The following is a 26,648-nucleotide window of genomic DNA, read 5'->3' as shown; positions in this document are numbered from 1 at the left end:
CCCAGGGCATCAGACTCAGCCACTCCTAGCATCAGTAATAGCTACCGGCAGTGCCCCGACTGGCTTGGGCAAACTCCCCAGCCAGGACCTGGCTCCCCAAGGCCCAAGAAAAGGCACTTCCATCACAACCACGGGGTCCCTGAGAGCAGAGACACAGGCCAAACAAGCACCATGGGCATAAGTCTGCTGGTGGGGGGTAAACGAGCAGGAGGCACACCTACTTTGAGGGGAGCCAGAGTCCCTTTCCTTTAAAGAAACCTTGTGTGACATTCAGCATTTAGCTGGAGGCGATGACCTTTGGCAGAGAGGAGAGGTGGGCAGGCAGGACCTAAGAAGCAGGGCATAGGTCTGTGCCCCAGAAGAAAGCTAAGCAGACAGGAGCTTTTAAAGCTGCTCTGACAGCCAACAAGCTCGCTGAATATTGCTGGCAAAAGAGCCTGCCACATGCCAGGCTCTCCCAGAGCCAAGGAGCCCTGTTGGTCGCGGAATCCGGGCCTCCTCGATCCCAGGACTGTGACCCTTCTGTTCACGGTAGAACCAGGCCCCTCACCTCCAGATTCACTCTACTAGCTGACCAACACGAAGGTCAAAACCTGAGTGCGTGTTCTTGAGGATGCAAGTTGCCCCAGTCTCAGAACCACAGAGAGACACTGAAAAGGGAGAGAAATGACAAGACCCTGTCAAGCTGGCCACATGTATCCAAGCAAATGAGTCCCCCGACTCCATTCTGACCCTTAAGGCATCCATTCTGGGTTCAGAGCTGCCCGCAGAGGAGAAGAGAGGACAGGAGAGCCTGTGCTCTGGGGTGCACCCCCACTGCATCACGTCACCCCGACTCATGGGCCCGGTGCCCGTGCAGGAGCACCAGCTCCTGGTCTTCACGCTTCTCCTGAGCACTGGGTGAACCAGTTAAACTAGTCTTGCCCTTCCTAAACTGACCTTTAAAAAAAAAAAATCTGGCAGGCGGCTACTGGAGGCCTTCCAACCCACGGCTCAGGCCAACCCTCATAATAAGAAAAATACTACTTTCTATCAGCCTCATTTAGGAGGTTTCTTTTCCCCCAACTCTTTGGTGGTTAATTTCACCTTATATAACTGCTATCAATTTCCTAAAAATTTCCCCAATTGGTGCTAGCATCTACAGAAAGGGTGTGTGTGTGTGTGTGTGTGTGTAGATGGGGAATCTCCCGGGAGTGACCAGGAATTTCAGTAAATCTTCATAAGAAACAGCACATACCCACTAAGAAAGTCTCAGATCATCCCCTTCCCAGAAAGATTGAGAGTTTTACACCTCCCAAATGCCTTAAATCTCTTCTTTTTTTCCTTTTTTGGTAGAAAAGACAGAGTAAGATGATAAGAAGTCATTAGTAAAATACGGCCTAGAGGTCCGAACTGGGATTTTGGTTTAAGGCCCCAAAAGGCCTGTGCCGTATCTCAGAACAGGCCCCAGAGCAGCCCTGGAGACTTGCACTCCATATACAGACCCCAGTGGCAAATGCCTTCCTCATACCTGGAAGGTGTAGGTGTCCTTAGACAAAGACCGCTTGTGTTAACTGTGCCGCAGAGGGGCGAGGCACCTTCTTCGCCTTAAGACAAATTCCACTGATGGGACCAGAAGCAACATGCTGCTCTTTGCCTTGGGTGATTAAGGACTGGCTTTTACAGAAGAGGTCCTCCTGTTCACATTCACACACCCATTCTCTCATGCACACCCTCCCCTCCCCTGCCCCCAAAGAGATGGCTTTTGGACTGTGTGTACGTCAGTCGCTCAACCGTGTCTGACTCTTTGCGACTCCATGGACTGTAGCCCACCGGGCTCTGCTGTCCATGGGATTCTCCAGGCAAGAATTCTGGAGTGGGTTGCCATTTCCTCCTCCTCTTCCCAAAGCAGGGATCGAACCCGGGTCTCCCACATTGCAGGCAGATTCTTTACCATCTGAGCCACCAGGGAAGCTCCCAAGTGAAAGTCACTCCATCGTGTCTAACTCTTTGCAACCCCATGGGTGGTAGCCCACCAGATTCCTCTGTCCATAGAATTCTCCAGGAAAGAATACTGTTCCCCTTTCCCCAGGGGATGTTCCCAACCCAGGGATCGAACCCATGTCTGCCACATCGCAGGTGGCTACTTTACTGTCTGTCTGAGCCACCAGGGAAGGCTTTTCAACTAGAGGAGGCAGACAATGGGAACAGACCAAGAACAGTCACGGCTAGGCCTCCGGCTGGCTGGCTAACCTCTGCTCCCTCTGAGGGGACTCAGTCTGAGTGTGGCTGAGTGAGGCCAGGAGGACACCGAGGGCAACACGGCACACCCGTGCCAAGGCAAGGTACTGGGGCTTGATCCCGAGGAAACGGCAGCCCGTGGACAGAGCCTGGTGGGCTACAGTCCATGGGGTCCCAAAGAGTGGGACACGACTGAAGCGACCGAGCACGCATGCACGTCTTTGCACAGCACGCTAGGCAGGTGTTCACTTTCACTTTGTCCACGGGGTGTCGTGGCGGGGGACTGGGGTTTCATGGAGTCCCCTGATGTACTCATGCTCAGCCCCGAGGTGGCGGGTCAGTTCTTAGTCCGCAAAGGTGTCCACACATCACATCTGTTCTGCCCTGGACAGTCAGGCTTAAGCCAGTCGTGCAAAGCTCGGCCGGGACTCCCCTTCCCCACAGAGAGCTGGCGCTCCCGCAGACCCTCAGCTGTCAGCTGTGTGTGACCAAGGCCTGTCTCCCGACCAGATGCGAGAGGAGCTAAGCGGGTAGCAGGAAAGACGGGGCGCACTAGCCTCCTGAGGGACTCCCGCCCTGCCCCACTCCCCTTGCCCTTCCCGCTCGGAGGCAGGGTGCAGAAGCTGCCCAGAGGCCACCCCTGCCTCCCGCTCCAGCCAAGCCCTCACCGTTGTAGGAGAGACGAGGTTTGCTCAGACACATTATAAAGTGCATTTCCATCTCATCAGAAGCCACGGACTTGGAGCAAATGGGGCACTTGAAACCTGAAAGAAGAGAGAACAGAATGAAATGTTTTGTTTCCCCAAATCAAGCATATCCATAATAAAGGTAGAAACTCTTGTGTGACTCTGGCCATGTGGGCTCAGAATCAACACAGAGAATGACAGTCTAGATACACCCCACAACTGACTTCTGCATTAAGGCAACCAGCATTTCGTTTCTTTGTTATAGCCTCCAACTCCCATTTTTTTCATGGAGGCTCACCCTTAGCAGAGACATTACTTTGCCGACAAAGGTCTGTCTAGTCAAGGCTATGGTTTTTCCAGTGGTCATGTATGGATGTGAGAGTCAGACCATAAAGAAAGCTGAGCGCTGAAGAATTAATGCTTTTGAACTGTGGTGTTGGAGAAGACTCTTGAGAGTCCCTTGGACTGCAAGGAGATCCAACCAGTCCATCAGGAGATCAGTCCTAGGTGTTCGTTGGAAGGACTGATGCTGAAGCTGAAAATCTAATACTTTGGCTACCTCATGCGAAGAGCTGACTCATTTGAAAAGACCCTGATGCTGGGAAAGATTGAAGGCGGGAGTAGAAGGGGACGACAGAGGATGAGATGGTTGGATGGCATCACCAACTCAATGGACATGGGTTTGGGGGGGCTCCGGGAGTTGGTGATGGACAGGGAGGCCTGGTGTGCTGCGGCTCATGGGGTTGCAAAGAGTTGGACACGACTGAGGGACTGAACTAAACTGAACACCCTTGTCATGCCCCTTGCCGAAGCCTACCAGCCATCTCTGGCACCCGACTTGAGTTTTCTTTGCATTCAGATCCTTTCCCAAGGGGGTCTAGTGGGCAGTGGGGACAGGGAGTCATTGAGCGAATCAAGGTGACAGAACAGTCTGTCTTTGAATAACAAAAAGCTAACATCCTTCCGCCTCCGGCCCTCAAACCACTTAGCTAGATTGCCTGGGGAAGGAACCCCTACAGGTGTGGGCACCTCCGCCCCTCAGCTGGAGCACCTTCCCTCCCGCGGCCCCGCAGCTGTCCTTGGAGAGTGTGCGTGCAGCGGGGTGGCCCTGCAGAGCACTCCCGAATGCCGCACGTGCCTTGGCCACATGCCTCCAGGAGTGACAGCTGTTTCACAACCGCAGGCTGTTTTATTCTCCAGGAAGTTTACTCATTACACACCTGGGGAGTTTCATCAAACTGTATCAGCGCTGGATATTTTGGCGGAGAACCTTTTGAGCTGAACTCCATTATGCATTGATCGCTTTTTTATAAATTATCTTCTGACCGATTTCTACAGATGAGTACAGATTTTTACAGATAAATACAAATCTTTCCAATTTTCCCCATTTTACTTTTATTAAAATTACTTTTCAAAGGGGGAACTCCCTCCCTGGTGCTCCGGTGGCTAAGACTCTTCTTGTGCTCCCAATGCAGGGGGCCTGGATTCCATCTCTGGGTCAGGGAACTAGATCTTGCATGCTGAAAATAAAGATCCCACATGCCTCAATGAAGACTTGGTGCAGCCAAATGAACAAATATTTAAAAACAAAACAAATGGGAAATTCCCTGGTGGTCCAGTGGTTAGGACTCTGCTTTCCCAGGTTTGATCCCTGGTCAGGGAACTAAGATCCCACAGGCTGCACAGTGGAGCAAAAAAAAAAAAAACCCTACTGTTTTCAAATAGATTACTTCACTTTCATTCTACTAAAAAGACTGAGAAGTCATCTATTTATTTGTCCACATCAAATTTTAAACACCACAGTGTCTCCCTTATGCGACCATAACCCCTACTTTCCCAGTCTGGAGTTTCCAGGACAAATACAGGACGTCTAAATACTGTTGTGAAGATTTGACCCTTCTGTTAATTTTCAGCCTAAATGTCCACACACAGTTTCACTGGACGCAGGAGCAGTATCTACCATGAGGAGAGGGTTCAAGGCAAAGAGGAACTCACAGCTTCCTCAGTGTCCTTCCTGAGGGGGCTCGCTCACTCTGCGGGGCAGCCCCTGACCTGGACAGCTGGCGGTGCTGAGACAAGAAGCGGGCCGGCTCCCGGGCAGGGCACAAACCCGTGGCATGAAGTCTTCTCCAAACCCTCCTCTCTTCAGGGACAGGGCTCTGAGCTCCAGAACCAGACAGAACACCCACAGTCCGGCCTGCTCCGGGCAAAGCGGACCTAAGACTCTGCGGCACCGACCCCACTCCCCCAGCCCCTTCCCTCAGAGATACTCAGCGTCTATGTGCGTTGGCTAAAAAGTCCTGAAGTGCTGTCATCTCAAGGACTCTGGCTGAGCTTTGAGAATGGGCTGTATTTTCTGATCTCTGGGTGGTTGTGAATCCATCAAAGACAAAACCAGAACACAGAAAAGAAACATGAGCAGGGAGGGTCCACCCCACGTCCCAGCACAGGTGAGTCTGGGACAGTGAGAATGCTCTTCTAACCTCGTCCTTCTGTCTCCCTGAATCTGCCTCAGGCCTGTGTCCTGCAAATTCACCAATACTCATACTCAATAACATTCCACAGAATGACCAGCCACTGAGAGAGCAGTTGTTCACCCTTCCTTCTCACTCAAAAGACCAAGGTTTTACAACACTTTAAGTGACTACAAGATGCTTTCACTTTAAACTGGCCAAGTTTAGGACCCTGCCTGCAGGCTGAGGTCGCAGGGCTGAGGGGAGCCCAGGATGGACCTGACAGGTCCTCAGATACCACGTCCTGATGTGGCCACTGGGAGGTGGTAAAGTGACTTCTCACTAAAGAAAAACCCTTCACCTTGTACATTACTCACATCTCTGATTACTTAGAACAGTCATAGTTGTTACAATGGCATCATTCAAACCTTTGCACCCCACTGTGATTCCCTGAGTATAGGAGAAGGGTCAAGTTACAGCTACGATGCTGCGAGAAAGGGACACCCGGCAAGAAAGGTCTAGGAGGAAACGTCACTAGACATTTATGTCGTAGGAAAAAACAAGCTGAGATTCACAGGTTTAGGCCGATCCTCTCATCGTACAGATAAAGAAAGAGACCCTGGGAGGCCAACAGCCAAACAACTGAGGGGCTGAGCTGAGACCAGAATCAGATTTCTTAGCTCCCAACCTAAAGTCCTCGCCGTTGGAGAAGAAAGAGTTGACTGTGGGTGTGATACTGTGATTTCTAATCAGAAGTATACATTTGGCCTTTGTCCTGTTTCTGGCACAGACCTAAACTAAAACCCTTGGAATCCACTAACGAAAGGCCAACAGCATCTGGTCTTTTGTCATCACTTCCTGAAACAGCTCCAGAACCAAAGGTGAAAGAGTTAAAGGGCTGTTTATTCATAACCATCCCCTTTGAACTGCACCACAGTCTATGTACATAAGGTGACTTTTGGAAAGTCCCTAGATGATAACCCAAGGATGGGGTCCAGTTGCCAAGAGAACCAACCATGTGATTAGAAGACTGGAACTTCCAGCCCCACCCCTGACCTAGAGGCTGGATCAGTCACCAGGGATTTAATCGATCATGCCTATGTGATGAAATCCCCATTAAACAACCAAGGAGAGGGTCTGAGAGCTCTCTGGCTGGAGGTCTGAGGAGAGCGGTGTGCCTGGAGCCAATGTGGCTCTGCGTTCCTTCCCCCGACCTGACCCTGTGCACCTCTCTCCCTGGGCTGTTCCTGAGTTACATCTTTGCATAATAAACCATTGGTCTAGTGAGTGAAATGTTTCTGAGGTCTGGGAGAGGAAGGGGGCATGGGAACCTCCAATTAACAGGCAGCTGGACAGAAGAGGAGGTGACAACCCAGGCTTGTGACTGACCTTGGAAGTGGGGGCCGTCCTTGGGGGCTGAGCCTGTGGGATCGGATGCCATCTCCAGGTAGATACCCTCAGAATTAAGTTAATTGCTTGGTGGTGTTGGGAAACACACCTCAGAACGGAGTTTTCAAAAAGAGGTGGGCTGGGAAATACTAGGTCTTGGAGGAAGCGCCACTATAGTAGGAAAGACCTATACTCTAATGAAAGCAGGGCCAGTACCACTTCCATCACTTACCTCTGCGTTTGTGTGTGTGTGTGTGTAAGGCTAAAAAAAAAACAAAACAAAAAACCTCAGGGTCTGTTGTCATGTGAGTGGGGAAGGCCAAGATGACCCGGGTTTTCCAGCCTCAAGACCTTGGCAAGTTATCTACTCTCCCTGGACCTCAGTTCCTCATCTGAAAGAGAGAGACATCTACTTCCCTTTGGAGGATCAAATAAGAAATCTGGAAGCGGGCTAAAATGACGCTGAACAAAGGCATACCACCAGCAAGCCAGGCAGGGCGTAACGGGGAAGGGGTGGGGGCGGTGAGGGATGGGGGAGACGGACCAGCGGGGCACCTTGGCCATAACGGGGAAGGGGCGGGGGGGCGGTGAGGGATGGGGAGACGGACCAGCGGGGCACCTTGGCCGTAACGGGGAAGGGGCGGGGGGGCGGTGAGGGATGGGGAGACGGACCAGCGGGGCACCTTGGCCACAGGTCATGCAAAAGTGTGCTGGGGCTGACCATGGCCATCTCTGCTGGGCCCCTCTCTTCAGAGCACAGGACTCTGGAGCACTGTGAATGGCGCTTCCTGTACAGCCGACAGGGAACTGTACCCACCAGGTCCCTAACCTCTAAGGCACCCACTCATGCAGGTGATCATCAACCGCATTTTCGCTGATCTGGGCAGCTTTACTCTCATTTGCTGGGAATATGAGGCGGGTCAGCATTAACGTTAACTCTATTTTGTAGAAGAGGACACCAGGGTAGGTCACCTGCCCAAGGTAACGCAGCCAGAGGGTCAGGGCTGGAACCCAATAGCCAGGGAGTCTCGCCTCCCAGCAAGCACTGTGTTCCCGGGACCGTGGGACACGCCAATCAGTGCAGGAGGGTCACACGGCAAAAGGGACGTGAAACGCTACAAACACACACACACACACACACACACACACACACACACACACACACACACAAGGCATCCTCAAACATTCATCTCAAGGCTTCCACATCGTCCCAGCAATGCCCCCTGAAGCAACCGCGGTCCTGGATAATCCCACAAACTGTACCAAGAGATAACTTTATTTTCCCCTGGAAGTTCTATTAATACGGAAGGACCGAGTTCTGCTTTCCTCTTGGCACTGAGCCTGTAGCATTGGTTGTAAGATGCTGAGTTTGCAAACTACCTTTTAAATGGAAAGTGAAGAGCAAAAGGTAAAATACGAAGAGCAAAAGGTAAAATGCAGAGAGCCTGGGGGGTGGGGGGACTAGTGATCCCAGCTCCCGTCCCGAAAGGTCCGCGTGATCAGGATGGACACCGGCGCTCTGCTGCCCCAGGCACTGCTTGGAGCTGTGCAGTCACGGCTCAGCACCAACAGCCCTACGATGACAAGTACTGTGATCTTTTTCACGTGAAATGGCTGATTTTAAAATGCCTCTTTTATTTTTATTGACTGCCCTGGGTCTCTGTTGCTGCAAGGGCTTCTCTAGTTGCCCCGAAGTTGGGCTTAGATCCGCTGCTGCACGTGGGGTCTTACTTCCCTGACCAGGGAATGAACTCCTGTCCCCTGCACTATGATCTCTATGAGCCATCTGACGGTTAAACAAAAAATCTAGGAAATTTTGATACCACTTTGAAAAAAAAGTCCCAACTGAACTAAAATCAGCCCAGCAAACAAAGATCAAACAGTGGTCCCTGAAGTCATCCAACTGACATGATTTCCGTCAGCTTCATGCAACCTCATCAGCACTCAGGAAATTCGGGAAAGAGATGCTCTCTTGTACTTCATGAGGAAGCAAGCTCCAGGTGGGACTCTTGAGGACTCTGCCCAGCGAGCCCTGGAAGTGGGGTGAGCAGACAGCACGCGCCCGCTGCCTCCCCCCGTCTAATCTCTCTTCAGAGGGCCCTGCCCGCATAGTGTCTTCATCTGCCGGAGGGAGGAGGCGCCGCTAGCTTGGGCTGGCCGGCCACGTCTGCCAGCGGCTCCCAAGCCTGTCTGCCCCCCCAGGCTGTGGCAGAGGCAGGGGCACAGTACAGAGCACCGCGGGGGACTCATCTCCACCCCAGGCCTGTGCTGGGGGGCTCCACCGAATGAACACTGCTACAGGACCCTTCCACCCCCCAGTCAAGAGGGAGATCCTATCGGAGACCCCGTCTTCCTTCTTCCTCTTGCTATCAGATCAGCCCAGGGTTACATAGAGAGGTGAAGGCCAGAGCCCAGCTGCTTCCTGTCGTTCGACAAGCGTCTGGCCTGAGTCGGGGGAATCCTCGCTGGACCGAAGATCGGAGCTCCCAGGACAGGACAAGCCTGCACCTGGTGCGGGGCTGTCCCCCTGCTATCCTGGGTTAAAGGGAGGTGGTGTCAGTGAGCTCCCCGGCAGAGAGCCAAGAGGGACCCAGGAACACAAACGTGGTCATGCACGTCCAGCGTCTTCTGGGACAGGGTTAACTGGGCCCTTGGACTTGACCCAGCTGCTTCCATCTGACCGGCAGAGCAACTGAGGAAAGATGGGGAAAACCAGCTCAAGTTACAACTCCCTCGTGCCTCTACAGCATTTATCTTGCAATACAAAGGAAAGCTTTTCTCATTTTCCAAAACTGCAACCTTCTCCTTTAAGACCTGATTTCTTGGGCAGGCAGAATGCGTGCTCTCACGTTGCCCCAGTTCCCTTCCAGACCCTCCCTCTAAGCTGATGCACTATTTTAGCCCTGCCCCAGTTCTGCCTGTCTCTGGGATCACCTAAAGGGAGAAAACGCAGCAGCCAGGGAAAAGGAAGCCACGCCAGGCAGGCCCTCCATCCTGGTGGGGGGCTGAAGGAATTCCTCCCACGGAGGGGCGCAGGGAGCACCCCCCACTCTGTCCCTACCAGCCAGGGCCTGGTGTCCTGCCAGACAGATTTCTCCCTCTAACATTCTTGTGGTGCCTAATGTCTGTTAAGTGAGACTTGACTACATGAATTCTATTAAATGGGATTTATTACAATGAAAGGCCAAAGGGTAACGCTGGATGACTTATTTTTCTATACCGAAGAAATGGGTCCCCAAGAGCACATGAGTAAGTATCACATTCTTAACACACACTGACTGTTTCTGTCTCTCCCCCTCCATCAAAGAAACACCTGGAAACCAACGCACAGTTTATCAGGGGTTGATGTCTGGGCCATTCTCTCCTGCAGAACATCCTGGACTAGGGAAAGGCCCACCAGTTCTGACTGTTGCCTCTTTCGACACACCTCTTCTGGACTCAGCCTCTTGTTCTAGAGTCTGGGGCTCACCTACTGTCCCAGGAGTCAACAGAATTCTCATAGCAAGTATCAGGAGACAGCCCCAAGGATAGATACTTAAAATCAATTTAATACCCAATGCGTCTGTCTGTGTATGTACTTAACCTATCTGTTGTGTTGGTTAATGTTGTGTTTACTGGGTCTTGGGGTGCACAGATATTTGGTTACACATTATATCTGGGAGTTTCTGAATGAGATTAACATTTGAGTTCGAAGAGTGAGTAAAGCAGATTGCCCTTCCCAGTATGGGCTGGAATCATTCAATTTGTGGAAGACCTGCAGAGAATAAAAAGGCAGAGAAACAGAAATATATATATATATATATATATTTATATCCCATTGGTTCGGTTTCTCTGAAGAACTCAAACACATTTCTTTATTAGAATGTCAAATGTTCAAGTTTAAAAGACTGACAACAACAAATGTTGGTGAGGATACGGAACAACTGGAACTCTCATATTCTTGGAGGGAGCATAAGAAGACAGTCATTTTGGGAAAAGGTCTAGTAGTTCTTTGTAAGACAAAACACACACTTAGCCTAACCCAAGAGGTTGTTGTGCGCAGTTGCTTAATCACATCCTACTCTTTGTGGCCCCACGGACTGTAGCCCACCATGTTCCTCTGTCCATGGAATTTTCCTGGCATAAATTCTGGCGTGGGTTGCCACTTCCTACGCCAGGGGATCTTCCTGAACCAGGGATCGAACAAGTGTCTCTTGCATTGTCTGCGTTGGCAGGCGGATTCTTCATCACTGGAGCCCTCCTAACACAAGAATTACTGTCTAAATATTTATCCAAAAGAAACAAAAACATATGTCTATATGAATATGTCTCAGAATATTCATCAAAGCTTTATTATTAGCAAGAAATCTCTGAAAAAACCCAACTGATCATCAATAGAATGGATAAACTGTGATATAATCATGGAATGCAATTAGAACACTACTCAGCAACAAGCAGCATAAACTACTGATACATGGAACACAGATGATTATTAAAAACATGCTGAGTGAAGTGCATGAAAGAGCACCTGTAATAAGAATTATACAAAGTTCTAGAACAGGGAAAGTTAATCTACGGTGGAAAAAATCAGCACAGTGGCTGTCTCTAGGGGGTAGCAGTTGGGGCAGAGATTAATTGAAAAAGGTTCAGAGAAGCTTTTGGGGTGATGAAAATGCTGTGTCACAGGGAGGGCTTAGGTTACACACATGCGTGTATCTGTCAGAATTCTGTGAATGTACGCTGAAGATTCGAGATTTCATTGGTGTACATTTCACCTCAATCAGAAAAAACTGTAAGCAAATACTGAACTGTAGTTAATGACGGGCTGAACGAAGCATTTAGAGGGAGGTGTACTAATGTCTACATTAAAACAAAATGCATCAAAAAGTAAGATATATAAGCCAAACTTTTCAAATTTTCTGTATGTTTGAAATTTTCATAATATAATGCTGGAAAAAGTGTCATTTGATAATTTGCTTTTTCCTTTCTGAGACTGGATGTGTTTTATTTCTTTTCTTGCTTAATTGCTATGGCTAAGATTTCCAGTACCTGATTGTGTAGATCACAACAAACCGTGGAAAACTCTGAAAGAGATGGGAATACCAGACCACCTGACCTGTCTCCTGAGAAATCTGTATGCAGGTCAAGAAGCAACAGTTAAAACTGGACATGGAACAATGGACTGGTTCCAAATTGGAAAAGGAGTACGTCAAGGCTGTATACTGTCACCCTGCTTATTCAACTTATATGCAGAGTATATCATGTGAAATGCCAGGCTGAATGAAGCACAAGCTGGAATCAGGACTGCTGGGAGAAAGATCAATAACCTCAGATATGCAGATGACATCACCCTTATGGCAGAAAGAGAAGAACTAAAGAGCCTCTTGATGAAAGTGAAAGAGGAGAATGAAAAAGCTGGCTTAAAATTTAACATTCAAAAAACTAAGACCATGGTATCCAGTCTCATCACTTCATGACAAATAGATGGGGAAACAATGTAAACAGTGACAGACTTTTTTTGGGCTCGAAAATCACTGTAGATGGTGACTGCAGCCATGAAATTAAAAGACACTTGGTCCTTGGAAGAAAAGCTATGACCAACCTAGACAGCATATTAAAAAGTAGAGACATTACTTTGCCAACAACGGTCCATCTAGTCAAAACTATGGTTTTTCCAGTAGTCACATATGGATGAGACAGTTGAACTATAGAGAAAGCTGAGTGCCAAAGAATTGATGCTTTTAAACTGTGGTGTTGGAGAAGACTCTTGAGAGTCCTTTGGACTGCAAGGAGATCCAACCAGTCAATCCTAAAGGAAATCAGTCCTGAATGTTCACTGGATGGACTGATGTTAAAGCTAAAACTCCAATATTTTGGCCAATACTCCAATACTTTGATGTGAAGAAAAGACCCCGATGCTGGGAAAGATTGAAGGCAGGAGAAGGGGACAACAAAGGATGAGATGGCTGGATGGCATCACCGACTTGATGGACATGAGTTTGAGCAAGCTCTGAGAGTTGGTGATGGAGAGGGAGGCCTGGCGTGCTGCAGTCCATGGGGTCGCAAAGAGTCAGACATGACTGAGCAAGTGAACTGAACTGAACCATGTTAGATAAAAGTTTGCATGGGTATACGATTCTTGAGTTGCCTTCCTTTCTTCCTCAGTGGTCTGCAGATAAAATTCTATCATTTTTTAGCTTCCTGGAGTTGCAAATAGAAAATCTGATGGCAGTGTGGTTCTTTTTCCTTTGTAAATGGTATGTTCCTTTGGCCTGAAACCTTGAAAGATTTTTCTTTCCATCCTAAGAGTTAAGCAATATTACTAGGATACTCTTAGATGTATCTTAAGTTTTTTCCGTTCATGGTAGGTCAGGAGTGCCGTTTACCAAATATTCCTAGCTTTCCTCCTTCCGGCTGTATGGTAGGAAGTTAACAGTGGGATTGTGATTTGCTTTGGTGAATAAAATAGGAGAAGTGATATATGCACTTCCAAGCCCACTTCAAGTGCTAGTAATAGTTCATGATTCAAAGCCTGTGTCACCTTTCGTTCATGAACAACAACAAGCAAAACCCCCTCCTCCCACACCTGCACTGGCTACTGCATCACGGGGGAAAATAAACTTGAGTTAAACTACTGACCATATGGACTGTTTGCTATTACATTTTAACCCATTTCTAGCCTGTCCTCACTGATACCCACTTCCTTTACCTTTTTTTCCTTTGAGTGCCCCTACTACTTGTATGTCAAGTGTCTTGGTTCCATCTTCCAGGTGGGTCTCTTGTCTCCTTTTCCATAACTTCTCTGTCTTAGCATCTGCTCAGGAGTTCAGCCTTTATGACTCCTCCAGGCCCTGCCTGCCCCTGCTTACTGGAAGAGGTCAACGGTTGGCAGCTGAATCAAATCAATGAGAAGTGCTTTCTGATTAGAAGCCTCTCTGCCCACACATCCACATTTCCCTCTTTTAAATATACATTCACTTTTATCAGTAACAGTCCACATATGTGTCATTTTCAATGCCTCTGCATTCTACAGTAATAATATACTGTGCTTGGCTATCTTCTTCTGTGGGTGTTTAGATTCCCAGTTGTTGCCTACTATAAAGATTCTCTCAGTAGTGACTTCCATTCTCTACTCTAAGCAAGGAAGAGATACCAGTGTATTTTTGCTGTTTCTGGATTCTAGGCTGACTGGTCTGGAAGAAAATTATATTAGGAGTCAGAAGAAATAGGCTCTCTCTATCACTAGCCAGGTGGCCTTGTACAAGCTCCTCAGTAATATCTGCATAGGATAGCACCCTGCCTTCTTTCCAATATAGTTCTAAAATCCAACCAACAGTGGATATGCAAGTGCTCTGTGCAGAGCACAGTCATGTGAAATATGAGGTGGCCATTTTACTGGGCTGCACCTAGTGCAACTTGAACATCCAGAGACTTGCTAGTAAATCTGCCTATTTGAGGAAATGTACAAATTCTTTGGGCAAAGAAGTGAAAAATGAGCTTATCCTATGTAATATATTTTTGTGGAATCTAAGATGCCATCAATTTATTTTAATTGGAGTATAATTGCTTTACAATGCTGTTCCAGTTTTTACTGTACAACAGCGTCAATCAGCTACTAGGATACACATGTCCCCTCCCTCTAGAACCTCCCTCCATCCCCCAAGGTCCCACCTCTCTAGGTCGCCACAGAGCAGAGCTGTTCCCTGTTCTGCACAGCAGGCTTCTGCTCATTATCTGTTTTACATACAGCAATGTATATATGTCAGCTACTCTCTCGATTTGTCTCCCCCCCTGCCATCATTTTAAGAGGCACCATTATGAACCTCCAAGGAAGAGAAAAAAGCTGTCAGTTGTAATTTGGGCATGTGAGTATATGACACATCCTGATTTTAGAGTTAAATTGTGAATCCCAATCAGTACATCTATCCCGTTCATTGGCAAAATGAGAACAGACTCACTGGAGTGCCTATCATGGGAACAAGGGCAAGAGCTGCAGGCTGTGCATGTGGGCATGTGCCTGCTGACTGCAAACTCGCCCACGGCAAGTCCCGGCTGCGCTCCTGCCAGGTGGGGCGCGACACCAGCGCTCCGGCCAAGAGAAAAGCGGGAAAAGCATTTGCCAGGAGCAGGAGCTATGCTGCTAACTGGTCCCGTTCCCCTTGACCCTCTAACCCATTTCTTCCATAAAGAGGCCCTGGAAGGACTATCCTGGAAGGACTATCCTGGAAGGATTACTGCGTGGAGGGAAGCAAGAAGGGGCATGACAGTCTGATGACCTGGGCCTGAGCAAGGACAAATACAAAAAGGATGAAAGGCTCCGTGTGACAGTGATCAAGTCCCCAGCCACTGACCAGGAAACGTTACTGTCAAATGATAACCCCTCATCGCGTGGCTAGCATGCTGGGCCAAACTTAGGGGCAGCCAATCATGACTCAGTGGATGTGGTCTCCAGATGAACATCTGGCTTTTAGTATGGAGATGTCTTAATTAAAGGATAGCTCATCTGTTCAAAGAGGAAGATGGCCCAGGACCCAAAGGATCAAGGCAGAATTCCTTCAGATTCTTAGATATTAGGCTTATCTATAAGCTAGGCAGTACGACAGACAAGGCTGGCTGGGAAATGCCCAGTTACTCAGCCAAGTACCATGCTTTCCTCTCAATGGTGGTCTTGCCTCCATTCCAAGCCCCAGCACAGCACAGGCCCACATCCTCCGGACCCAGCACCCACAGCCGTGGTTAGAGGGGGCTTTCTGGAGTCTGGGCAATGCCGCAGTGCACCTGTGGAACAGGCAGGACTGCTCAGGCTTCTCCTTATAAACTCAACTGCATGGAGCAGGGCCAAGGAGCCCCCTCCCTCAGAAGAGACAAAGGGAACGTAATATCCGGGTTTTAGGCAAAAAAGGCAGTTACCACCCCCAGTGATATGGGGACTGCCTCCACAGTGACGGCAGACGCAAGCCTCGCTTCTTCCGATTCTGAGGGGGATGCTGTCTGAGCAGGACATGCGCCATGCAGGCCTACCCTCACACGTTAAAGGTGCCCTCCGCTGACTTTCCCAGAGAAATGGGACTATACTTGGAATCACCCTATTGTCAGCCCATACTCTTCCAAGTCCTGGGATCCTGACTGATAAAATTTCCAACTTTTAAGTAACTTTTAAAAAATGGTGTGTGTGTGAGAGAGAGAGAGAGAGAGAAGGTGGAGTTGGAGGAGAGAAGGAGAGTTAGCAAAGAGAAAAGGACAAAGATAAAAATTTTTGCACAAAACCCATGCAGGACCAAGAGTTTATTTCTGGGTTTCTGAAGGCACTGTCCATCCCGATGCACATAAGCCTGATAGAGATTTTTCACTTACAAGAAAGAAAACGCTTAAACACACCATTAGATCATGTTCAGCCAGCACCTGACTCACCCAGCGAATGGACAGGACACTCTCATCTGGGTGACCGCTCATTCTGAAAAACGCCATTTGCCTAGCACTGTGGGACCTGCATCGACCGACTCACGCTGACAGCCCTGACCTCCGTGTCACTGGAGGTCTGCCAGAAGACCCTCCACAGCCCCCAGCATCGTCTCAGGATGCGGACCTCACGCTGCTGTACATGCTCCACAGAAACCATTAGCTCCGGTCGGGCCCTGCCACGCGGCCACACGGCAGGCTGAGCTGGGTTATCTGCAAGGATGAGTGCTGGCTGGCGTCTCGCCTGGGCCTAGAGACCTGGCCCCTTCTCAGCAGGGCATCCGCTGCTCATCCGCACCTCCAACACAGAAGGAGATGTAGGCAGGAACTCAGCGGACACGATCCTACTGGCCACAACTGTGCTTTGAAATGGCTTCTAAAGAGGAAGAAGCCAAAAGAATAGAAAGAGGTTGTTTTGAGAGCTCAAGAGCAGTGGAGTGATCAATCCTGTGAAAGAGAACTGTCAGGGCAAGAGAAGACCTTCATGCTTCAGTCCTTGATTTCCTGTCATCCACAGCTTTGAGTACCACAGAGAAAGAGATGAGGGGACCCTAAAGAGCTACGAGGTACTGACCAGTGAGTTAAAAAGGATTTCCTAGGGACCCTCCAGACACAAAGCACAGGCGGGAAGGGCCATCAACTCTAAGATCCCTGAAACAGCAAATGACCCCTATCAAGATGTGTAAAGTGTGCTACTATACTGATGGCTTGGAGTCTAGGAGACAAAAATGGGAGAGGTCGGTGTGGGGGAGCAAAGAGGGTAAAGGAAGAGACTCCACTGTAGAAGCAGGAACATGGCAAAACCGCCTCCTCTTGCCTCATGATACTTCCAAGGTTAAAAAGTCAGAGATCTCCTAATGATACAGGATCTGGCTGACTGGCAAGCAAAATAGTAGTAACATGCCGCAACGTGAAAATCAAATATATGTCGGTGAACAAAATATTAAGCCACTAAGCATTCCCTGTATTGGACCTTACCCATGAATGCTGACGAGAAATGGGAACGCCATGCAAAGTGGAATTAAATTCTTTCTTCACTTTGATCTTTTGCTGTGATAACCATGATTACATAGGTTTTGACATTTCCTTATTTCATTGAGTCAGCACATCAATTTCCCCAAATATTGGTATCAGGAACATAAACACTGACAAATATCAGTGGAAGATATGGAAGATATGAGAATTAAAACACGAGCAGCCAAGCAGAATGGAACAAGGGTTAGGACTCAGAATTCCAGCACTCAAGTCATGCATTTTGGAGCCAAGGTGAAATCACCTGACCTCTCTGAGCTTCCATTTTCTCACCTGTAAACCAGGAATAATTTTACCAACTGAGCCTCTGAATGAGAACATATGTGTAAATAGCTATAGAAGTGTTTGGCTGGCAGAATAATAGTCCCTAAAAGGCGTCCACACCCTAACCTCTGGAAGCTGCAAATGTTACCGTTTCTATATAAAAATATATTTTTTATTGTAGTACAGTTACTTTATGTAAATATTATCTTGTATAGAGAAAAGGGCCTTACAGATGTGATAAATTAAGGATTTTAAAATGGAAGACTATCCTGGATCACTGGGGGGGGGGGGGGGGTGGGGGCAGGGGGCCAATATGGTTACAGATTCTTTACAAGGTAAAAGAGATAGTCAGGGAATCAGAAGTCAGAGAGATGTTTGAAAATGCTAGCTGCAGGCTCTGAAGACAAAGGAAGGCGCCATGAGTCAAGGAGAGCAGGTGGCCTCCAGAAGCTCCAAAAGGCAAAGAAATGGCTTCTCTGGAACTGCCACAAGAAATGCAATCCTGGTGAAACCTTGGGCATTTCAGGAATTTTAACCTCCAAAAATGTAAGACAATAAATTTGTGTTGTGATCATTTGTTACATCTGTAACAGGAAACCAACACAAAACATAACAGGAGCTGTGGTTATTTCCCAAAAGGAACAACTTGTTACAGGGGAGCTGCCAGCTTGACAGGAAGTTACCGAAGCGTGGTGTCCTGTCTCGGGCGTCAGTGAGGACTGCACGGCCAGCCGCTCCCCACACTCACGCGGGGAGCAGCCAAGGGAGGCAGGAAGTCTGTTGCTCTTACTCCGGTCACTAAGCGTAAGAAACAAGGCAAAACATTACATTGTCTTTACCCTCAAGGAACTGACGATCTGCTCGGGAAGAAGAGAGAAGCAAGGCCATATGGCTCTCATTTTCCCTGCCATTTCCAGAGCCTCCAGGGACTGACGGCGTTGGGAACGTATGTGACATGTAGCCTCTTGACCTGGGTGCTCCTGGAACAGATGTCAGAGGATCCATCAACCTCCCTAAACAACATAATCGGAGTGTTTTTCTTGGGTATGAATCTGTAGATTTAGATTGTCAGAAGGGTTTGGGTTTAAAACCCCAAAGTTCGGCACCATTTGGATAGCAAGAGAAAGATTACAAACACATGGAACCAGGCCCTCCAGGGCTCTTCCTTACGATCAGGGTCTTCACAACAAGTTCCATTAAATGCACTTTCCCTCTCCACTGAGTCAGCACGTGGGCCAGGCATCCCCTAACACGATCCTCTCTCAGTTCCACTTCCACCACTGTAAATGAGCAGCTGCCCCGCGTACCATGAAAAGCACCTGTAAAGAGCTGTCTGCAATGGGCCTCTTCACTCCCCCTGCTTCCATTCCCTAAACTGCCCTCACCAAGGTTACCAATGACTCCCAGGTGGCGGTATCTGCAAGTCACTTCTCCAACCATCAGCGGTGTCTGAGAAAGCGACCCTCCTGCTCCTATCCCACGGGGCTGCACTGGCTTTCTGGTCCCCGTAAGGACATCCCCTGACGATGTCCGTTCCCTCACACGGTCTCAGACAACCCTCCTAGAACACCCAGCCCTCTCCAGACGCACCCTGTCAGCGCTCACGGCTGCTGCGCCTGCATCACCCCCACGACGCCGCACGCTCCCTGGAGGCCCCTTTACTGCTGTGTCCCCAGAGGGTGGGCTTCTGAAAACATCTGTCAGGTGAACAAACTCTGCACTTTGTGGAACTGGGTGAGAAGGCTCCAGCTGTATAACCGGGGACAGACAGCAAGTGGAGGCTACGTCAGACTGTGAGCCAGTTCCCAGCAGAGGTTCACCTGCTGCCACCTGGGGCTCCAGCAACTGCCACACCATGGGAGCACCACGTGGGATCAGTGTGCGAGACGGAACGTCGGTTAGAACCCACTGTGGTCACGCTGCTTCCTGCCCACGCCTGCGGTCCCATGAGGGCGCGCGAGGTGATCACACGGGCGTGTGCGCAGGCTGCAGGTGCCCAGCCACCAGCACTGCGGTGTGCAGCGGATGCGGGCGTGTGCGCAGGCTGCAGGTGCCCGGCCACCAGCACTGCGGTGTGCGGCGGATGTGGGGCTTTGGCTGCCACCTGGGCAGGCCTTGAAAGCGCTGGGGGCAGGAAAAAGGTCAGCCCTGCCCCCATGCTGCCCCCAGACCAAGCCTCGCTGAGCTAGAACACCCTCAAGTTCCCACTGCTTCGAGCAACAAGGGCGGGCAGAGCCCCACCCCTCGCTCCCTTGGGGCAGTGCCCAGGGGCAGCGGAAGAGCAGCAGCTGGTGACCTGGGTCTTCTACCCCAAGGTGAGGGCCACCAGGAACCCAGGGGCCATTTCCTGGACAGGGGAGCTTCTGAATGCTTCAACAGTCTGATAGATACATTTCCTTTTACAAAGCCTGTCTGGAGAATTTCAGACATACAAAAAAACAGGATATAATGAGCTCCCAGGCACTCATCACCCAGCTTCAGCAGTGATTAACTCAGATCAAGTCAGTCTCTTTTTCCCCTGGGGTGGCCATGTCTTGGTGTGTGGAGACAATCACGGTTTAAACTTGGCGTCCTAATGGAATTACTAGCCCCCTTGTATCCACCTGCAGTGCAGGAGACTTGGGTTCAATCCCTGGGTTGGGAAGATCCCTGGAGAAGGGAATGGCCACCCACTCCAGGATTCTGGCCTGGCACAACTGAGTGGCTTTTACTTTCACTTTGTTCAGTCTCAAAACATGCCTAGGATTGGACAATAAATTACACGGTCACCTGATCTTTACCCCACCCACCTGGTTACCTTGAAGACAATTTCAGATAAGTCTGTTCATAAATATTTCAACATGTGTTCCAAAGATTAATACAGCTCAACACTCCAGGTATCGACCTGCCCACTCTGAAGGCTCTGTGCACTCAGGTCCTCCATACCCACTTTGTGGGCTGACCACACGATTCCAGCTCATGCACTGGGCACCAAGCGCATGGAGAAGCCAAACGTGCACCGACTCAAGCTGGCGACTCTGCTGGATGGCCGCCTTCCCATGCCTCCAGGCAGAGGTCGAGAAAAGCCGTGGACAGCGGGACACTGGAACAACCCCCAGCACTGTGGATCGTGTTCCACGTGGACACAGGAGGAGGAGAGTGAGTCTCAACTACTCAGAGTAAAGGACTTCATGCTTCAAATCGATCCACAAGACAATACAGCCCCAACCTTTGCCTCCGTTTTCTGGATGGTATCACGGCAAGGTTTCAGACGCAGGCTAAAAGCTGGGGCAGTCTACGCAACATACTTTCTCAACATTTAGCAGAGAAAATGGAGAAAAGCGTGATACAATCACTTCTTTCGAATCTTTAGAAGAAATGATAGGATAAAGTTCACTGCTCTATGACCAAGTGAGCCCATTTCTGGTAGGTTTCCCTGAGAAATCCTCCTCCAGGACCATCAGAAGATGGTTCGGGAAGTTCCCCACCACAGGGTGGCAACGAGCTGCAGGCAGCCCGGATGAAGAGCGGGAAAGGAAAGTGCCATGCAAGTGTGGACACTACGGCGTGTCTGTGTGCAGCAGGCATCAGCAATGGACCAAACGCACACACAGGAGAAATCTGAACCCAGTGCCAACTGGACAAAAGATACAAAAGGATCTGGAGCACGGAGCCATTTAAGGTAAAAACGTATGTATGTGGTCACTGAAATCCAAAAACAAAACCATACAGCACACAAAGCAACAATTCCTAACGCAACAAGGAGAGAATATATACGAAGCACACTTGCATGGTTGGCTACAGGGGCAGGGGAATGCAGAACAGGAATAAAAGCAAGGAAACAGACACAGTCAACGAGAGCCCAGAGGGACAGCCTTACGCAGACCAGCGACAACACGCCACAAACTGAGGAGCAGCGTCGTTAACGCAACCCTCTGCACCAGAGGGAGGTCTAAGGATAAAGCGGGGGAGGCTCATTATTAACAAAAGCTGGCAAATGACGAACCTGAGAAGGGAAGCCTGGTCTCCATTTCTGAAGTGCCTTCTTTACCTGGATACCTGGCTGACATGGTCCAGGACTGGGCAGGGAGAGAGAAGGGGGGCTGAAAGGGCGCCTCACTCCTGCTCGCTGCTGGCGCTTGGGGAGGGCGTGTGGATGGCAGCTCCCAGGCTCATCGCTGAGGCAACAGGGTCCCGGCTGGGAGGCAAGGGCAGGGGGCCCATTTGCTGCGGGCCTGGGGCTGCGGCTCCCAGAGGCTCCAGTTTCCAGCTGGACGACTCCTGCCACAGCTCGCTTTACCACCTTTACCTGCAAAAGCAGGGGGCGGACAGGACAGTCGAAACCTAAAACTGCTCCCTACTCCAATTCTCGGTGCCTGTGTGAGTGTTACAACATGGCTAATCCTGTGTGTTACACTGTTCTGTGCATAAGCCACAGTCTCCAGTGGGGAGACACTGTAAGATGAATCCATTTTCAACAGTTATGCAGTTGCTGTGGATTTTCAGGCCAAAGATGCTGTGGATGGGGGGCCAGGCTGTGCTGCTGCCGGCCAACCCTGGGGAAACATTAGGGTCCCCTGTGCTGTGGGGGCCTCTGGACTCACTGCCCAATTGGCCATTCGGTGGATTTAGAATCCAGAAAGGACATCTGGTTGACTCAACTCTGAACAATTATTTACCTTGATTACTGAGTTTTTTGGTGTTTCCTCACACTTCATGCCCAATCCTGGTGTATAAGCATATGGATGAAGAAAGATCTCCAACATGTTCATTCTCCTGGATTTTTATTTTTTAATCTTAGAAGTCAGAGGAATGGGTGCAAAAGCATTCATAGTTAAAAAATGATGCTCAGGTTTCTGGCTTCAGAAACTATGTAGACCGTGGTTTTCATGGATATACAAACCTTAGGAGACTGGCCAACAGAAAGGGGGCAGGAAAGAAGACGACAGTTCAGTTGGGACGTGAGTTTGGGGAACTCACGTGAGCAAGACGGAAGTAGAGCCGATGGTGTGTCTTGTGTAAGGAACTGGGGCCCTGAGAGAAGATCTACCCTGGAGATACGGACTAAGGCAGACACAGTTAGAGAATAAACCCACGGGAACAGACACGCCCAGTCTAGGAGACTGTGTGAACATTCAAGTCAGAGCCTTGAGGGAAAACAACATTGACAGGACCACACTGAAATACACATGAACATGTGGGGGAGACTGGAAGTAAAATGGAGCGGGTAAGAATAGTATATTCATAGTTTATATCCCTGGGATCCAGAACAAAAAGCCAAGACGCAAATGAAGCTCCCAAACAGTAGATGCCTATCCGCAGAGCAATCTTCCTGCCGCCTTCCTTCTTGCTCCTCTTCACTCGAGCCTCTTTTCCCGGCCCGATCATCCCCCTCGGGCATCAGCTTGATTCCATCCATTTGCTGAATGAAACCAGGGAGGAGGGAATGGACATCCGAGTTTTTGAGTGCACCCAATATAAACTGGTAAGGGAGCTTCAGGTTCATTTCACAAAGAGGAAAAAGGCCCAGACAAATAAGGAAATAGACACGTGGTAAAAAGACAAGTGTGTTCTTACAGCCCCAGTCACCAGGGCCAGCTCCTAGGCTTGGATTAGGGTGACTATATTTCGTGCCCTGGAGGGAGGTGAGATTAGTGGTCACCAGGGCCAACTCCTAGGCTTGGATTAGGGTGATTATATTTCGTGCCCTGGAGGGAGGTGAGATTAGAGGCTGGAGACCTGGAGCTTGCTGTGCAGACTCCAGACCCTAAAACCACCCTTGGCGTCACTCACCCCCGCAGCTGGTGTTGGAGGCCCTCGCACACACCTGGGGCTCCCTTCCTCCAAAGGTCACGCTTCAAAATGAGATCTCTGGGCCTTTAACTTTTTGGACAGAGAAGTGTTTGAGTTTGGCTTTAATAGGCAAGACCAATCAACCAGATCATCCATAAAAAAGAAACAGCGGGCATGGATCAGAACCCAGCTTGGCCTCCTGAGAAAGGATTCGTCTCGGGGGCCGCTGCCCCACTGCCTGCCCTCCGCACAGAATGACACCTCCTGGTCTGGCGAGCTGCTTCCTTCTGTTTCATTGCCGGGGATGGTGTCATGTGTGAGGATTTTTTTTTTGTTCCCAGTCACTTAAGCATGTTACAAAATGTTCACCAGTCCTAAGTGCCACCCTCCTGCTCAAGGCTTCCCCAGTGTACTGCACTCCTGGAGAAAGCTGACTCAGCTCTAAACTTTGAGGCCAATTTTATGTGAAAGAAAAGGGTTTTATTTTTAAAATATATTTCTGGATTATATGTTGAGACTTTTTTTTGGTATCTATTCTGAAATCTACTTTTTTCATTTGTAAATACATTTTCTTCTATTGAAATGATATAATCTCATCTCTTTCAAAAACGGTTATGCGGGATGCTACTGTGCATGCGTGCTCAGTCGCTAAGTCATATCCAACTCTTTTGAGACCCATGGACTACAGTCTGCCAGCCAGGCTCCTCCGTCTATGCAATTTCCCAGGCAAGAATACTGGAGTGTATTCTTGGAGTGTATTCCTCCTCCAGGGGATCTTCCCAACCCAGGGACTGAACCTGTATCTCCTGCACTAACAGGCGGGTTCTTTACTACTAGAGCCAACTGGGAACCCCAGGATTCTACTACATGGAGACATAACTTACGTATCCAGCTCCCTACAGCTAGACTAGATTTAGGGACATAACTTACGTATCCAGCTCCCTACAGCTAGACTAGATTTAGGGTGTCTTGGCAGCACTTGCCCGGTCTCATCCTTGGGTAAATTTCACGAAGTGAAACTGCTTAGTTAAGACACAGATACTTCACAAAAACCACAGCTACAAAAGAGAACAAGGGAAAAAGTAAAAGTCCCCAGGTTCAACTCCCCGGAGGTAATCACTGATGATTACATTTTAAGGCCTGGGGAATGGCTTTATTCTACCCTCACATGTCTGTCAGTGGAGGCTGACTGACTGGTTTCACTGAAGACGCCAAACGTCTCTTCCCTGACCTGTTTCAATCTCCCAGCACACCTGCTGATTGGATCACACGATTCCCCGCACTTGGGTCTGAGCGAGGCCTTTTTCTAGTGTCCTTTCATTCCCAAGGGTCATTCCATTATCCACGCTGCAGACCTTTTCCCCTGGGAGCAATCATTTCAATCTACTTCACATGCCCCCTCTGGTTTATAGGTGTTCTTGCAAAATGTGGATTGATATTTTGGCTACGTGACTATTATTTTTTTTTTCTCTTTATCATCCTCATCAGCAAACAAATAGGCCAGTATGTCTCCAATTTTGGAAAAATGCCTTGATTCCGCTTCAACTGACAGCTATCTCTCCATTTCTTTTCATGGTTTTGTATCAAAAACTCTTCTGCAAGGTTGTCTATATTTGACAACGCCTTTCTTCCCTCTCACCCCAAGCCCACTCCAACAAGATTTTTGCCATCAGCACTGCACTGAAACTGCTTTGTCAAGGGCACCACGGCATGCAGGCCACCACACCTAACAGTCACCTTTCGGTCCTGTCTACCTGAGCTCTCCTGGGAGCAGGGCCAGGTCGGCGCTCCCGCCTCTGTGACTCACTTTCTCCACTTGGCTCCTAACCCGGACTCTCTTGGCTTTCCTCTTACTCTGCTGGTTGCGCTATCTACTTTTCTATTTCCTCTTCTTCCTCCCAACCACAAGCACAGACATAATAACAGTCTATGCTTCAAGGCTCAGTCCAGACTCCCCTTTTATTCTCTTCTACATCCTCTCCCTTCTGAGTCTCAAGGCTTTAAATGCCATCTGTGTTTGTTGCCTTATTTGTGCTTTACAATACTCCTCTTGCTCCTGTGACACGGAGATACTCTATACTCCTCCCTGCTTTTCTATAATCCCTTATCTGCAAACCTTGGGGCCAAAGGAGTTTTGGAATTCAGACTGTTCCAGACTTAAGAAAGGTGTTATCATGTGATACTCCTAATTAAAGTCTAAAACAGCACATATTACACAGATTAATAGTTTTGAAGTGACCCACCAAGGAAATAATTAAGGTAAGAATCACCAATGGATAATAAAGCCATTAGGTATTATCATCAGAACACTAAAAATTTGGACATTGGAAAACAGGATATTTGCAAGTCACCAATGAATTGCCCTGTAAGTAACAGGCTAACTGCAAGGAGGGAAGAAAAAAAAAAAAGGGCTTTTACAAGGGAAATTTCTGGTAGTCACCATGTCAACCAAATTATTAAACTTAACAGAGCTAGGGTGGAAAACCTGACATTTTGTCACGTGTGTCCTTACATCACGTATATGAAGTGCACGGCAACAACACCTGCATTCTTGCCAAAAATGTTCAGATGGAAATTATTCCAGACCTTTGAGTTTATAAAGAAATGCAAGGGGTAGTTAGTATCTAGAGAAACAGGTTAAACGACACCATGAGAAAATCAGACAAATCTAGAATGCTGCTGCTAAGTCGCTTCAGTCGTGTCCGACTCTGTGCCACCCCATAGACGGCAGCCCACCAGGCTCCCCCGTCCCTGGGAGTCTCCAGGCAAGAACACGGGAGTGGGTTGCCATTTCCTTCTCCGATGCATGAAAGTGAAAAGCGAAAGTGAAGTCACTCAGTCGTGTCCGACTCTTCGCAACCCCATGGACTGCAACCTACCAGGCTCCTCCATCCATGGATTTTCGAGGCAAGAGTACTGGAGTGGGGTGTCATTGCCTTCTCTGAATCCAGAATGAGGGACATTCTATAAGTCAGTTGGTTTTGGTCTTTACAGGAAGTCAATGTCACACACACACACACACACACACACACACACACACACACACACACACACACAGAGTTCTGGATCAAGAGGAATGAAACATACTAACCAAACATAATGCCTAGAATCCTGGCTGGATCTTAGTTCAATAAAGCCATCTAAAGAAGTAAATTTTTGGTTTAAGGCCAAATATCACTCAAATTAGAATCACATTAAGGTCTGAACAGAGAGGGAATGAGTTAGGACCAGGAAAAGTAGTTAGTTTTCTCCCAACAAAAGCTATAGCAGGAGGAAGGTCGCTCCAGAAGAAATCAATGATTCCTTGCTTCGTCCTTCCAGAGTTTGTTTCTGCCAGTACTATGGCATTTATTGCAGCCTGTCCTGCATCTTTTTTTTTTTTTTTTGGCATATG

The 26,648-nt window shown here is 48.9% G+C and overlaps 1 protein-coding gene across 5 annotated transcripts in view; it reads right to left on the bottom strand.

Moving 5' to 3' along the window:
• The window catches only part of ZNRF1 (zinc and ring finger 1), an 88,075-nt gene that overhangs the window by 7,827 nt on the left and 53,600 nt on the right, over window positions 1-26,648 (bottom strand). For all 5 annotated transcript variants that reach the window (XM_005218337.4, XM_005218335.5, XM_005218336.5 and 2 more), the window contains exon 2: window positions 2,889-2,984. In XM_005218337.4, the coding sequence (XP_005218394.1) occupies window positions 2,889-2,984 (96 nt within the window). The remainder of the gene's footprint in view (window positions 1-2,888; window positions 2,985-26,648) is intronic.

The sequence above is a fragment of the Bos taurus genome, chromosome 18 (assembly GCF_002263795.3).
Source record: "Bos taurus isolate L1 Dominette 01449 registration number 42190680 breed Hereford chromosome 18, ARS-UCD2.0, whole genome shotgun sequence".
NCBI lineage: Eukaryota > Metazoa > Chordata > Mammalia > Artiodactyla > Bovidae > Bos > Bos taurus.
The sequence above is the reverse complement of the archived record's forward strand: the minus strand, read 5'-3'. Positions and strand labels throughout refer to the sequence as shown.